The sequence below is a fragment of the Tyto alba genome, unplaced genomic scaffold (genome assembly GCF_018691265.1).
Source record: "Tyto alba isolate M040663 unplaced genomic scaffold, T.alba_DEE_v4.0 Super-Scaffold_22, whole genome shotgun sequence".
Taxonomy (NCBI): domain Eukaryota; kingdom Metazoa; phylum Chordata; class Aves; order Strigiformes; family Tytonidae; genus Tyto; species Tyto alba.
In genome coordinates, this window is record NW_024881296.1 from 5,018,797 (window position 1) to 5,031,708 (window position 12,912).

At 38.0% G+C, this 12,912-nt stretch overlaps 1 protein-coding gene across 1 annotated transcript; it reads right to left on the reverse strand.

Moving 5' to 3' along the window:
* LOC122153755 (ATP-binding cassette sub-family B member 10, mitochondrial-like) lies at positions 1-10,425 on the reverse strand. Its single transcript, XM_042796156.1, has 7 exons — positions 10,060-10,425; positions 4,906-5,115; positions 4,566-4,645; positions 3,035-3,215; positions 2,748-2,791; positions 1,223-1,257; positions 1-624 (listed from the first exon to the last, which is right to left on the reverse strand). Exons 1-7 carry the CDS (start codon positions 10,127-10,129, stop codon positions 333-335), a joined length of 912 nt encoding a protein of 303 aa, XP_042652090.1. The 5' UTR covers positions 10,130-10,425; the 3' UTR covers positions 1-332.
* Positions 10,426-12,912: the final 2,487 nt, after the last annotated feature.

A 12,912-nucleotide genomic window follows, 5' to 3' on the forward strand; every position in this document is an offset into this window, starting at 1 on the left:
TGAAAATGAAAAGACTGTCATTTAATTACCCTTAAAATACTGTATTTGCTTGAGAATGCAACACATGATCATACAGTGCATTACAGAAAACGATTCTAAATGGTCTCAATTAACATGACACAAAACAGAAAAATCCACACACTGAAATAATCTCAGTGTGATAGACATTTTTAAAAGTTGTGATACTTATTAAAAAGCTTTCAATAAAAAGTTTAAACACATTTAAGTTTCAAAGAATATTTTGTACATTTTGGAAAAATATAACATTTACATAACTGACACATAAGTTATATTCTTTGTAGTTTGTAAGTTTCCATTATCCGTATGTTCTCTCATACATTTTCTTTTAATACATCCTTTTCTCTAGATTGTAAATCTAATGCAAAAGTATCACCATTCTGAAGAAAAGCTTGTTTCTGCATTAGTTTCCTGAAAAGTCCATTTGGATTTGCAAGTAGGTCCTCATGTTTTCCACATTCAAGAATTTTACCCTGGCCAAGGACTGCAACAAAATCAGCATTCTGAATAGTAGACAGACGATGAGCAATAATTAGGACTGTCCTCCCTTCCATCAGCCGGTCCAGAGCTTCTTGCACTAGATACTCATTTTCAGCATCCAAAGCGCTAGTAAGAAATGGGAAGCATGAGGGGACAAAGGAGGATATTTTAAGACAGGTTAATTTTATATGTATTAGGCTTATTTTGCTAAAACTGCAAACCTTTGCTATTGTTGGTGAAGATGAGCCAATGGAACTGCATGAAAGTTTCGTGAACATGCTTAGTGCACACATCTAAGTTATAGGCACTACATATTCTCATATGCAAAAATATGCATGGAGAAATAACACTAAATTAATTCAGTGAAAAAAATTAAGTTATACTTAATATATTATAAGGTATAATCACCTCTGTTTTACACTAAGATCATAGTTTAAAGATACAAAAAAGATTTAAGTAGATGTTTCAAAATCAAGTTACATATTACAAATTTAACTTCATCAAAAATTACAGCAGTGTGCCAGCTACCCTTTGCATAAACAGCTTTTATCACAGGTCTCCTAACCAATTCACACATTCTATAAAGCACATTCTTTTTGTGGGTAGAGAAAAATAAGGGGCTAGGTAATTTGTGCAAGGGCATTCAAAGAAGGAAAGAGAGAACTCCCAAATCTAAGTTTTACAGACAGATAATTTCTAAGCTTCTATTTATTTTCTTTCTTACCTCGTTGCTTCATCTAACAGAAGAATCTTAGGATTCTGAAGAAGAAAGTAAAATTGGTTATAATAAGAATTAGACAAGATCTGCTTATTTATATCAATACAGAATAGGATTCATACAGCTTAAAACTCCAAGGAAGCGTACTTCATCAAAAGAACTGACTGTTGTTCAAAGTATAACTTTTAAGAAGCCTAAATCCTCGGGTGACAAAACAGAAATAACACTCTTCCATCTTCAAATTTTCCAAACTAAAGTAACAGAACGCTATTACCTGATAACTATTTAAAAGATACAAACTAAAGGTAGGTCATGATTTTTAATGCATACTTGGTAGCATTGTAGTCAAAAGTTCAATTTCCTATTTACTGCTCTTATGTGGATCTTTCACAGAGGCCCAGCTACTCTCTGCTTTCTGTCAGTCTGCTATATATAATGGTCTAGTAGCAAAAAATAACAACCTACCAACAAGCAGCATTTCACCCACAGATGAAATAAGTAGTATTTAAGAGCTAGCATTTAAGAACTCTTCCCAATTAAATAAAAAATAATAATAAAAAAAATTGCCAGCACTCATATCCCTAAGAAGCTGCTTCTGAACTACAGTACATAAACCAAACTTGATAAAGTTGAGACTAAAAGCTTTAGACTTCATCTGGAAGAGAAGGGACTCCACTGCACCCCCAATCACATATGTATCAACTACTCATTTATTTTTTACAACTTTTCCCCGCCCCCCCCCGCTCCCAATGAAGTCTCTACTCCCATGAACTGTACTTGACATGAAATGCAATTAGCTTTTCAGCATTCATGGTGAAAGAGAACTGCTATAATGAAAAATTCCCAGTAATCTAGCAGAACTGGGCATGCTAAAATGCTATAGAGACCCACGCAGCTTAACATGAATGTAAGCTGAATTCAGCAAGGGTCAAAAGCTTCCAGCCACCCTGTAAGGCCCCATGGCTGTCCCTGAACCAAATTCCCTGTCCTGATCCTCAGAAGCCTCCTCAAATTTGTGTAGCGCAGAGTCTGCCCTAAAGCCAGAACCATGCCAACCCTTGAAGAAAAAAATGACACAAAACTGTGACCAAAATAGTATCTTGTCCCATATCCAGACCAGCTCCCCTCAAAGCCAAGACAGGGCATCTGTAGTGCCAGTAACCTGCAACCCAGAAGACAGAGATCTAAACAGAGATTGAAATGTCATATACAAGTTTACTGGCACCACATTCTTAAAGTCTTCCTTCATCCTTGACCCGGTCTTCTGAAAGTGAGCCATTATAACATGATTTACCACCAGTTTTGGCAAGAACTATCAAAAAACATGACTAAAAGACAAGAAGAAGCACTTATGTAAGTAAACTGTCTTTAGTTAAACCACTTGGCCCTTTCAAGCTTCTTAATTAATATAAAAGATACAATTTTCTTTTTAAAAATACTTTTTAACCTCTCTCATTGAAACATATCCTCCTTTTTAACCCTTCCGACCTCCCCACAAAGTAGTTAAATAGCTATTTGAGTGCTGGCTTACCTTGAGCAGAGCTCGAGCAATCGCAATTCGTTGTTTCTGTCCACCTAGGGGAAAAAGCTCAGTAAATTGAAATAGGGAAAAAGATGTGAAGTAATTTTAACTGAATGCATGGGCTGAGCAGAATTAGGCATATGTACTTTAGAGGGGGAATGGAGATGAAGGAGGGCATTTTTTTAATACTTAAGGCAGGCTATGACTTGAAGAAAGAACTGGTAACAAAAAATAACAGAATTTTTACTTCACTCTATAGCATCAAGATTTTTAAGATAAGCAGTATAAAAAAGTACCTGAAAGCAAAATGCCTTTTTCTCCAACTACAGTGTCAAACCCTTTTGGAAAATCTCTGATAAAACTAGCAGCATTAGCTATTTCAGCAACTTTCTGAATCTCCTCTGCAGTCACAGTAGAAGGATCCTCTGCACCATAGGCAATATTTTCAGCAATAGAACAGGAGAACAGAATTGGTTCCTGAAAAATTCAAAAACATAACTAATATGGTAGATCTGTAATTACATGCATGTATTGTCTATATCCCAGATAACATAAATCCCTTATCACTTCTCAGACCCAACATTAATTGCTTTTATATCCATAAAAAAGAATACGTGAGCAAGAGTTAACTGAATTAAAAACAACAAAAAACCTCACCTAGCAACAAAAATGGGCAGTGAAAACCGATTACAAATAAGTTGCTTTTTTAACTGACAAAACATAACATAACTCTCAGTTCTTAATATTTGAGGAAAAGTTCAGAAAAAGCTATTCATTCAAACATCAGAAACTCTCCCTTTGTACTTTACTACATAGCATCATTTGCAAAAATGATGATTCTTCTCTTAATCTCTACACACTTTTCATGCCATTTTGTGCATTTAATTTACATTAAAGCTTGGAACAGAGAAGAGGACTAGAAGGTAGGACAAGTGATGTACAATGGGAAAATATCTGACACAAGCTGTCTGCTCTGTTTATAAAATAAAGAGACATGCTATAAGATGAATACCAGTATAAATCTCCTACTGGTAACTCGAGAGGAATACCTACATTCTAAAAGAAAAATGCTAATGTGTTCATATGAAAATCATTTTTGCGCAAAAGCTTCTGTTGGCATTATTACAAAAAATAGTTGTTTTGAAATGCAACATATGCCAAGTTATCTTTATGCTTTTAACCAAAACATCAACCTAACAGTTAATTACACTGTGAAGCATCTAGGGGGATGAGGGAATGAACACACATATTTTACTTGGTCAGTCTATTTTTAGGAGACCATTAAGCATTTGTCTGCACTTCCAGAGTTTGGGGGTCGCTAGGGAGGGGACACTACAACAGCAAGCACCAAAACTACTGTACTTTCATGCTTTCCTAGTGGAACTGTGTTTGCCTGGAAACAACACAGAGCACATAAGGTCAGTTTTCAAATGGTTGTGTAAAATATGATTATGTAACTGCCGTTAATACAAAATGTGATTAACTATAAAGCTTTCTATTACCTTCTTCCAACAAATCATAGGAAACATCAAGATAGTAACACCTATGCAATTTGCAACAATGTACTTTCCGGTCTCCACATGCACACTTTTCTTCTACCTTCACAATCTGAATCTCTATCAATATGTAAAAAAAGATTACAGAATAATGGGATGGGCTCGGAATACTTAATTTTGGAACAAAGCATGCACAACAGTAGTTACGGTGAGATGTAGGGATTTCACTAAGAAGCAAAATGATATAGTTTTAAAAAGAAGCAAAGTGAGGCACAGCTAGTTGATCACACAAAATTACTTCATTCACTTAGAATTTTTTTTTTTCCCTTACCTGACTCACTGTTCCAATCTTTGTCCTGAACCACAGTGGATTTAACTGACGGATATCAAAGCCATCAACAGTGATAGTACCTTAATTTAAGAAACAGTAAAGTCACGTGTGTTTGACAAGTACTGAAGAGAGGCAGAAAGAACAGCTGAGAACAACGACCCCTGAGGAATCCCATACTGGTGGATCAGAAAGGCAGAAGCTATGCAGGCACCACAAGGTAGCCACATGCCCCAGAGGCAAGCGTGGTGCATCAGTGGAACAGGAACCCCAACTGTTTATAAGGGGTATCTGAGATGCAAAGCATCAGTTGTTATGAATGACAGCAACACGCAAAGCATACCTGAGATAGGATCGTACAGCCTCAGTAGAAGGGATACAATAGTTGATTTCCCTGTACCACTTGGGCCAACCAGAGCCATAACAGAGCCAGCTGGAATGGAAAGGCTAAAATCTTTGAAAATTGATGTTTCTGGACGTGTTGGATATGCAAACTCGACATCCCTGAATTCCAAAGCACCTCTGAATGTGTCTTTGCCTAATGTGATTCCCTCTGTATGACAAAGAAAAAATACAGAAACGTGAACAGAAACAAAAATCAGCTCAGCCCTCCTAGAACTTGCTTTACAGACACCCAATAGAAACATCTATCTCCATGTTAGATCTAGGGATAGGGGCAAGCCACAATTCAGGACCACAGGGATTATATTTCAGCCATGACTGAACCACTGTGCTTTGCCACTTGTCCTGAACGCAACTTCAGGTTGCTCACCAGCAGTGAACCCGTAGGCAAGAGGGTAACTGTACAGCAAGAGGGAGAATTTGCATCTTGCTAATACCTAACAATTCACAATGCTCATTTCTAGTAGAGTTATCTGAATTTTTTAACACATTATAAACAACTTAAGTTTTGTCCACTAGGAGCAATGAAATAAAATGGAGTTGTTGAAGGCCAAAGTCCTGTTGCCATAGAACACATGCAAAAAGATAAACATTGCAAATCACGTACTGCCCTTTCACCGAGCCACAAGTCACCTGAAACACTCTCCGCTTTGGATAAGAGCCCTTCCCTCTCCACTGTCTGTTAACTGGGTAGCTTTTAAGCAAAAACTGTCACTGCAATAAAGTTGCTGCTAGGTTTGTTGCATTAATGGCTATTTTTTAGATTATTTTTTTTTAAAGTGGAAAGTATATTTAATAAATTCAAGACAACTGTGTATTCAACGACCAATCAGAAGCATAACTCTTAAGCAACAATTCACTGAAATTAAAATTTTAGTTTGTGAAATACCATAATGAACCATCATGAAAGAACGACTGCTGAAGTTAAATAAAACCAGCTCCTTTCTGTAGCACGACATTTGATTTAAACAATTATCTTCAGAGAATATCAGCGCTAGAAAAAGTTTATAAATAGGTAAGACAAACACAGTTTCTTCAAGCCCTGTTCAACCTCAGCGATGCACATCCATACAAAGCAAACTAATTGGACAGTGGTGCCGCATTCCCAAGGGACAAAGTCTCACTGATGAAGTTCCTACCAGTTCTGTGAAAACTGGCAGCACCAGAGCAACACCCAAGTAGTGTTTGTTCATGCTAAAGAGATGCAAGTCAAACCCCTTAATTCTTTTCTGATGCAGCACACAAGGAACCCCCAAACAGCCACAGTACACGGTAGCACATGCCCAAGTTTGGTTAAACAGTAACTGTGGATGGGAAACAGACCCTCACGAGTAGCAATCAAGATTTCACTAGTCCTGCTGTCCCCAGAGCAAGTAATTTATTTTGCTTTTCTTTTCCCCATATTCCCTCCTCTTCTCCAGGCGTTCAGTTTAATGGTAGTAGCATAGAAATGGCAAAGGCAAGAGCACACAATTTCAGACTCCTTCTCTGACTTCAATCCGTGGACATATACATTGTAACTTATTTGTTTGGTAAAACCACAAGGGTCTGTAAACCTCCCTTTGGGAATATAAATGTATTTGCTAAATTCTGTGGTAACAGCATAATCCTTACTATTCCCAAGTAACAAGTAATCTCTTATCTTTATTCTCAGTTCAAGTTATTGCACGGTCTATTCCATGGCCTGAAACACTGAAATCTACTGCAATACAGGAAGTATGGTACCACAAGTCCTTCCTCTGTACATTACTGTAAAAATATCTAAAAGCTATATATAGGATTGTACCTGTTTCTTATTTGGATTCTAGATACAGGGAAAAAAGCCATTATAATTTGTTCCAGAGGTATTTGTTATCACCAACAGCTGAAGTTCTGTGAAAATAAAACCTAACTAGCCAAGCGAGTAGATGTTTCAGGTGTGTTTGGGCAGTAAAGAAATAATCTCTTGGCTTTATTGTCTGATGAGACAGAATCAATGATAACTGCGTTTTGAGACAAAGGTTTATATCCTTTCCTATATATTTAGTTTATATTGAAAGGAAATGTAAAAGAAGATTTCTCTAAACCTATGCTACGTGGGCATCTGAAACGTTGATCAATTTGTGTTCCATCTATAAAATAAAGATTGTTTTCTGGATGTCACTATTGATGTGATTAAACAATTCAATACCTTCAGGGGCAAAGACAACTTCTGACCCAATACTACTGCTTATTCTGCCCTGGTACCACTGTAAAGATGAAGAGCACTGAAATAATCCAGATTATAAAAAAAAAAAAAAAAAAAAGAATCCCATCCAAATGATGATGAAATCAACAGTTGCACTAGGTATATGAAGGGCACAGCAAACTTCAGTGCGGCACTGGATGTCATGGCAGGAAGTTTAAGCCAGCTTCACTGCTACAAACCAGAGCGTGTAGTTATTCCTTCATCAGCCAGATAGTGGTTTCCTTTTGGTAATATTACTTTTCACTGACTAAATAAAGTCTATACACATTGAAAAGCATCCTACAGCCAGGTTTGCAGCTGTGAAGAGATAAGAGACAGAGGTCAGAATGTGACTTGGTGTCTATCAGATTAAGAATTTAACGAATTCCAGAACAGGGAGACAGAAGCAAAACAGAAATCTGAAGCACAGCATTTCAAAAGAACCCCTCTGTGGTAATTAACTCAAAACATAAAACTCTATCTGCGCTGCTGCAGCAAAGAAAGCCAACAGGATGCTGGGTTGCATCAAGAAGAGCATCACCAGCAGGGATAAAGAAGTCATTACCCCACTCTACTCAGCACCCATAAGGCCACACCTGGAATACTGTGTTCCATTTTGGTCCCCACTATGCAAAGACAATGTGGACAGGCTGGAGAGGGTCCAGAGAAGGTTCGGCCACAAAGATGATCAAAGGATTGGGAAGCCTGCTGTATGAGGAAAGGCTCAGATCTGGGTTTGTTCAGCATGAAGAAAATGCTTAGGGGGGACCTTATCACCATGTTCCTGTATTTAAAGGGTAGCCACAAGGAAGATGGAGACTCCCTTTTTACAAGGAGTCACATGGAAAAGACATGGGATAATGGGTACAAGTTAGTTCTGGGGAGATTCTGATTGGACCCAAGAGGAAAATTTTTCACAATGAGAACAATCAGCCATTGGAATAATCTCCCCAGGGAAGTGGTGGATTCCCCAACATTGGATACTTCTAAGTTGCTGGGCCATCTTGTCTAGACCGTGCTTTTGCCAAGAAAGGTTGGACCAGAGGATCCTTAAAGTCCCTTCCAACCTGGTGCTCTATGATTTCCTAAAGCCAGAGCTCACTCAAAGCCCTTTTTAGGTCTGTTGGATCTTCTTTTCAGACTCTTCCTCTTAGAGCAGCCCTTAAAAAGTTTACAAACTAGAGGACCATAAACTCAGAGAGAATCTAGTGTTAACAGCTCACCTGGACTCTGCTATATTGCTTTTCTTAACAACACACAGAGCTGGTGAACACTCATGTATGAGTTTTGCTTAGTGGGATGCAGCTGATAAAATTCAGCAATTCGCACAGAAAGTATCTTTTATGAGCAGCTCATTGAATTACTTTGTTGGATACAGGCAAATGCTGTTTATACAAAATATACTCACTACTGGAGGGCATTGTCTAGCTTCCAAATGATAAAGCTGGAAACAAGGTGTTGCTGGAAATACATTTTTTTTACTATATTTAAATATTATTAAATATTTAAAAATATTTTATTATACTATTTAAACAATTAAATATTTAAAACACAGTGGCTAATATTTATTGTTTCTATTTGTTTATATGTTACTATATTTAATTACTTATTTAAGAGGTAGATTTATAGATGAAGTTTGCGTATCTTCTTTTTGGGATTTGACTACTACATCAGCAAACTCACATAAAAATCTAACACCTCTCAAAGGTACTCTTCTATAAATGTACCGATAAAAACAGATGTGATTTCAGACTCACAAACCTATCTTTAGGCCTAAAGCAGCCCATGAAAAAAATTCAGATGTGAACGACTGATTTGACACAAAAATTGCTTTGTTTCTCCTCGCACTTCCAACAATGTCAAACTTGATTCATCAGGGATACTACCTCCCCTTCAAAACTTCCTTGTTTGTATCCTTGGAACACTGCAGCTATACGAAAAATATTATCACCATGTTACCAGGTCCAACACTACACATGCCCAGCTAGGCAACCGCGTGGTATGGCAGGCTGCTCATGCAGCAAAATGCCCACAGCTCCCCTACCCATAGGTGAGTCAGGTAAGCCGTGTGCTAGAGTGGCTCCTTGCCCCTCAAAGACGGGAGAAATGTGGGCAGCACTACTGAGAAGGGTGCAAATCATTTCAAAAGCAACACCTGCTGTACCTGCACATCCACACCCTCCCATGAAGCAGGGCTCCCCAGCTCAGCTCCATCCCTTCCTCGCTTTCATTCCCCAGTCATGCCTCAGTCCCCCACTCCAAAATTCAGTCTGGCATGTGGTGCTGAAAGGCCTCAAACTGTCTGTGCCTGCAAATTCAGCTTCAAATCAACATGTCTCACCAAGGAACCGTTTTCACGAGGTTAGTATGAACCCTTTAAACCTGAGACAGTCTTAATGAAAAACACCTGGTTTTGAAAGCGTCTCTTTTCAGACTGCTAATCTCTTAGCCAGGAGAGATGAGCATGGTAAACCTTTTAGTGGAAATACGAGATACAGCCATCTCAGAGCTCCTCCCACCCCTCCTTTTCCTTTCTTCCAACTCTTTTCACTCTAAAGCTGATCCAAGAGAAAGTGGGGATGACATCAAAGAAATATTTCAAGAAGCTAGAAATGAGCATGTCCTCAGTCACCTAACTTTCAAAGTAATATATTTAAAAGCATATTCTGAATTAAAGGAAAAACCCACCAAGTTTTCAGCTTCTAATATTTCTGATTAAAGGAAAATTTCATCATTTGTTTCAGTTAGGAAAAGTCAGAAGAATTACCTAGTTTATTTCAGAAGAATGTAAGTCAGTACTACCTTTAAGTATTGCAAACATCCTTCTGAAGTACTGGTGACCAATAAGAGAAAAATCAACCTAGGAACAGTAACAAACCAAGGACTCACCATTAAATGGAAGTTGGGGCTTCCTTTCAATAAGTTCCCACAGACGTCCACCAGCACCTAGTCCTTTCATTAGCTCCGAATAAAAGGAACTCAGACCTAATCAAAAGGTAAAACAGTATTATGCACCCATACGGAATGGAAGACATAGGAGACATACAATTTGCATTATACTTTTCATCACCAGCATTGAAGAATCAGATGCGTAGGGAACCTTTTATTCCAACACGCTATCAAACATGCTGATTTAAACCCTACCTAGTCTCACTTGAGAGCTACCAATAACCCTTACTCACCATTCTTATCAGTAAAATAAATCAGTCTGAAATAAAAGTAAGAAAACATTAATACACTTAAGCTTGCATATACTCAAAAGCAAAGCAACTCTTTTTCAGGCGGCCGGCTGGGTGGGGTGGCCCCACAAAAACACGGGGCGCCTCGCCCGGGTCGGCTTGAAGAAGAGGGGGTGCGCTCGGTCCTTCGGGATGCTGCCGGAGGGATTCACAAGGCTGGATTTGGGAAGCAGTTTTCGCTGAATTCATGCAGTTCTGGCGCTCAGTAGGGCAGAGACAGGTGGCTGGATGCACTCAGGGAACAGCGGCTGAAAGACCCTTGCAAACCGCTGCCTGGCACGTCGGGAAGGACGCGCATTCCACCGACGTTGTGGCCCGATCTTTAAAATTGCCTGTGTTGCGTAACCTGTGTTTGTCCCAAGATTTCTAATAAAAATAAACACCAAGAAAACATTCTTTGCCAACATTGGTATGCTTCACACCTGTGGTAAATGAAAATCATGCACTACAACTATTCCAAGGTATAGAATTAGATTTTAGTCTTAAAGGGGAACTACATTTTCTCACTGAAAGAAAAAACTGCATTGATTTGCATGAAAAAGCTTTCAGAAGATATGTGTGTACCATCTACTTGGGGAAGGAGTTGTATGTATATTATCAAGCTAATCAGTTAAGATCAAATTAACTAAAAATAGAATGTTCCAAAATTTCCCATAATTTTTCAAAAATATGTTATTTGATTAGAAGAGCTATGGGTGTTAAGCTTTCTCTATTGGTTGTGGTCCAATATGACTGAACCTGAAATGCAGAGGTTAAACTTGAGATGCTTCATCTGGCAGTACTGAAGTTTGGGGAACCTGTGTATGTCAGTGGTTTGCCTTTTAACTTCACTCTGTCTCCTTTGGCTTTGATTTTATGGGAAAAGCAAAGTATGAACATTTAGCGGAGCTTTACTATACTGTTACATTAATGTAGTATCCTTCTATATAGCCTTCTCTATTATATTCCGTGCAGTGGTGCTAAATCATGTTAACTGTTGTTTCAACAAGAAAAACAAGCCAAACCAAAGAGAAATGCACACACAAGCAAATGGGGAAAAAGAGAGTAAAACTAAAGCTGCCATCCACATTTCCCACCGTCCATCAACAGTGACATTCAAATTATTTTAAAAACTGAAAGCTCCTCTTCATATCTAATTTGTAAAATATTTAGGATGATGCAGTGTCAGCAGCCGTTTTTTGCTGATTGACTCCCATATTCTCTTTGCCACACTTCCTCAGGGAATTACTCAGCTGCCTTTTGCTGTCCTAGCACTGTGTTGAGCTCCATCTTCAGGAGACAGGATACAACTCAACCTTTAAATCTAATTTTTGACATGGAACTAGTTTATGCCGATATTGGTTAGAGACTTAACCAGTTCTTGAACTGGGACTCATGTGGCATATGTTTTTCACATGAAAAGGTGAATGTCGAGCAGGCAATTTTGACAATACTGACCTAGTGGGGACTCGACCTAAGAGAATGGAAGTAGTGAACTTATATTAGAGCCACAACTTGAAAATGTATGGGATTGATCATCTTTTTACTTCTGTTTTTTTTTTGTTTTGTTTTGTTTTTTTTTTTTATTTATTGGTTGATGGATTGAAAACCAGTGTAGAAAATACTGCTTGGGTAGACTACCCACAAATAGCTCCCTACCCATTTAGAAACAAAATTAGTTTGAAAGGGTAGCAGCAAACTCCATCACCTACAAAACAAATAAAATTGTCATGAATTAGTTAACTGAATATGCCTTGTGGGACTATGCAGATGTTTAAACAAAGCTGTGTGTTAAAGATCAGTACCATTTTCTTCTTCATAAGATAAAAAATATAATGTCTTGCTCATCAGATTCACAGTTTCCTGATAGGTCAGAGTGTTAATCTATTGGATCATTGCATCATGACTTTAAGACCCCTTAAGGAACTGGAAATGATTGTCCACATTCAAGACAGCTGAAAATGTTGAGCAGTGGAGAGGTGAAGGCAGAATTGGTGGAAATCACAAAGGCAGGATAATTTCTTCTATTACTCCAGTAACTGTCAACTTCCTTTTCAAATATTAAAGTATTGATAGAGAGGCTCTCTCTATCAGAAGATTAAAGCAGAAAGTTGCATTTTGAAACCTGAGTTGAAAGAACTTTAGCTGAGAGATGCCAATCATTCACCACAGTGATAATGTTGTGATCAGTACTCTATTTAAGCATTAAAATAAATAGTTTAATGAGTAGTTTAAGTAATACAGTTACTCAAGACACTTTATTTTCAGTGTCTTATTTCACTCAGGAAAACATTCGTGCTGCCAAAAATCAGAAAACTAACTAGGAACACAGTAAAGGGATTACGCATACATTGAGAGCTGACCTTTCATTAAGCCTCCAAATACTCAACCTTAATTAGTAAAGTCAATTTAGCAAGGTAGTTTTGAAAAGCAATTAGATACAGTATTTAAGCCCCAAAAGTCATGACTGAGCAGCAAAAGTTAAGGAAGGAAATAGTTCTGGTCCCCGTGGCAAGGGTAAAAA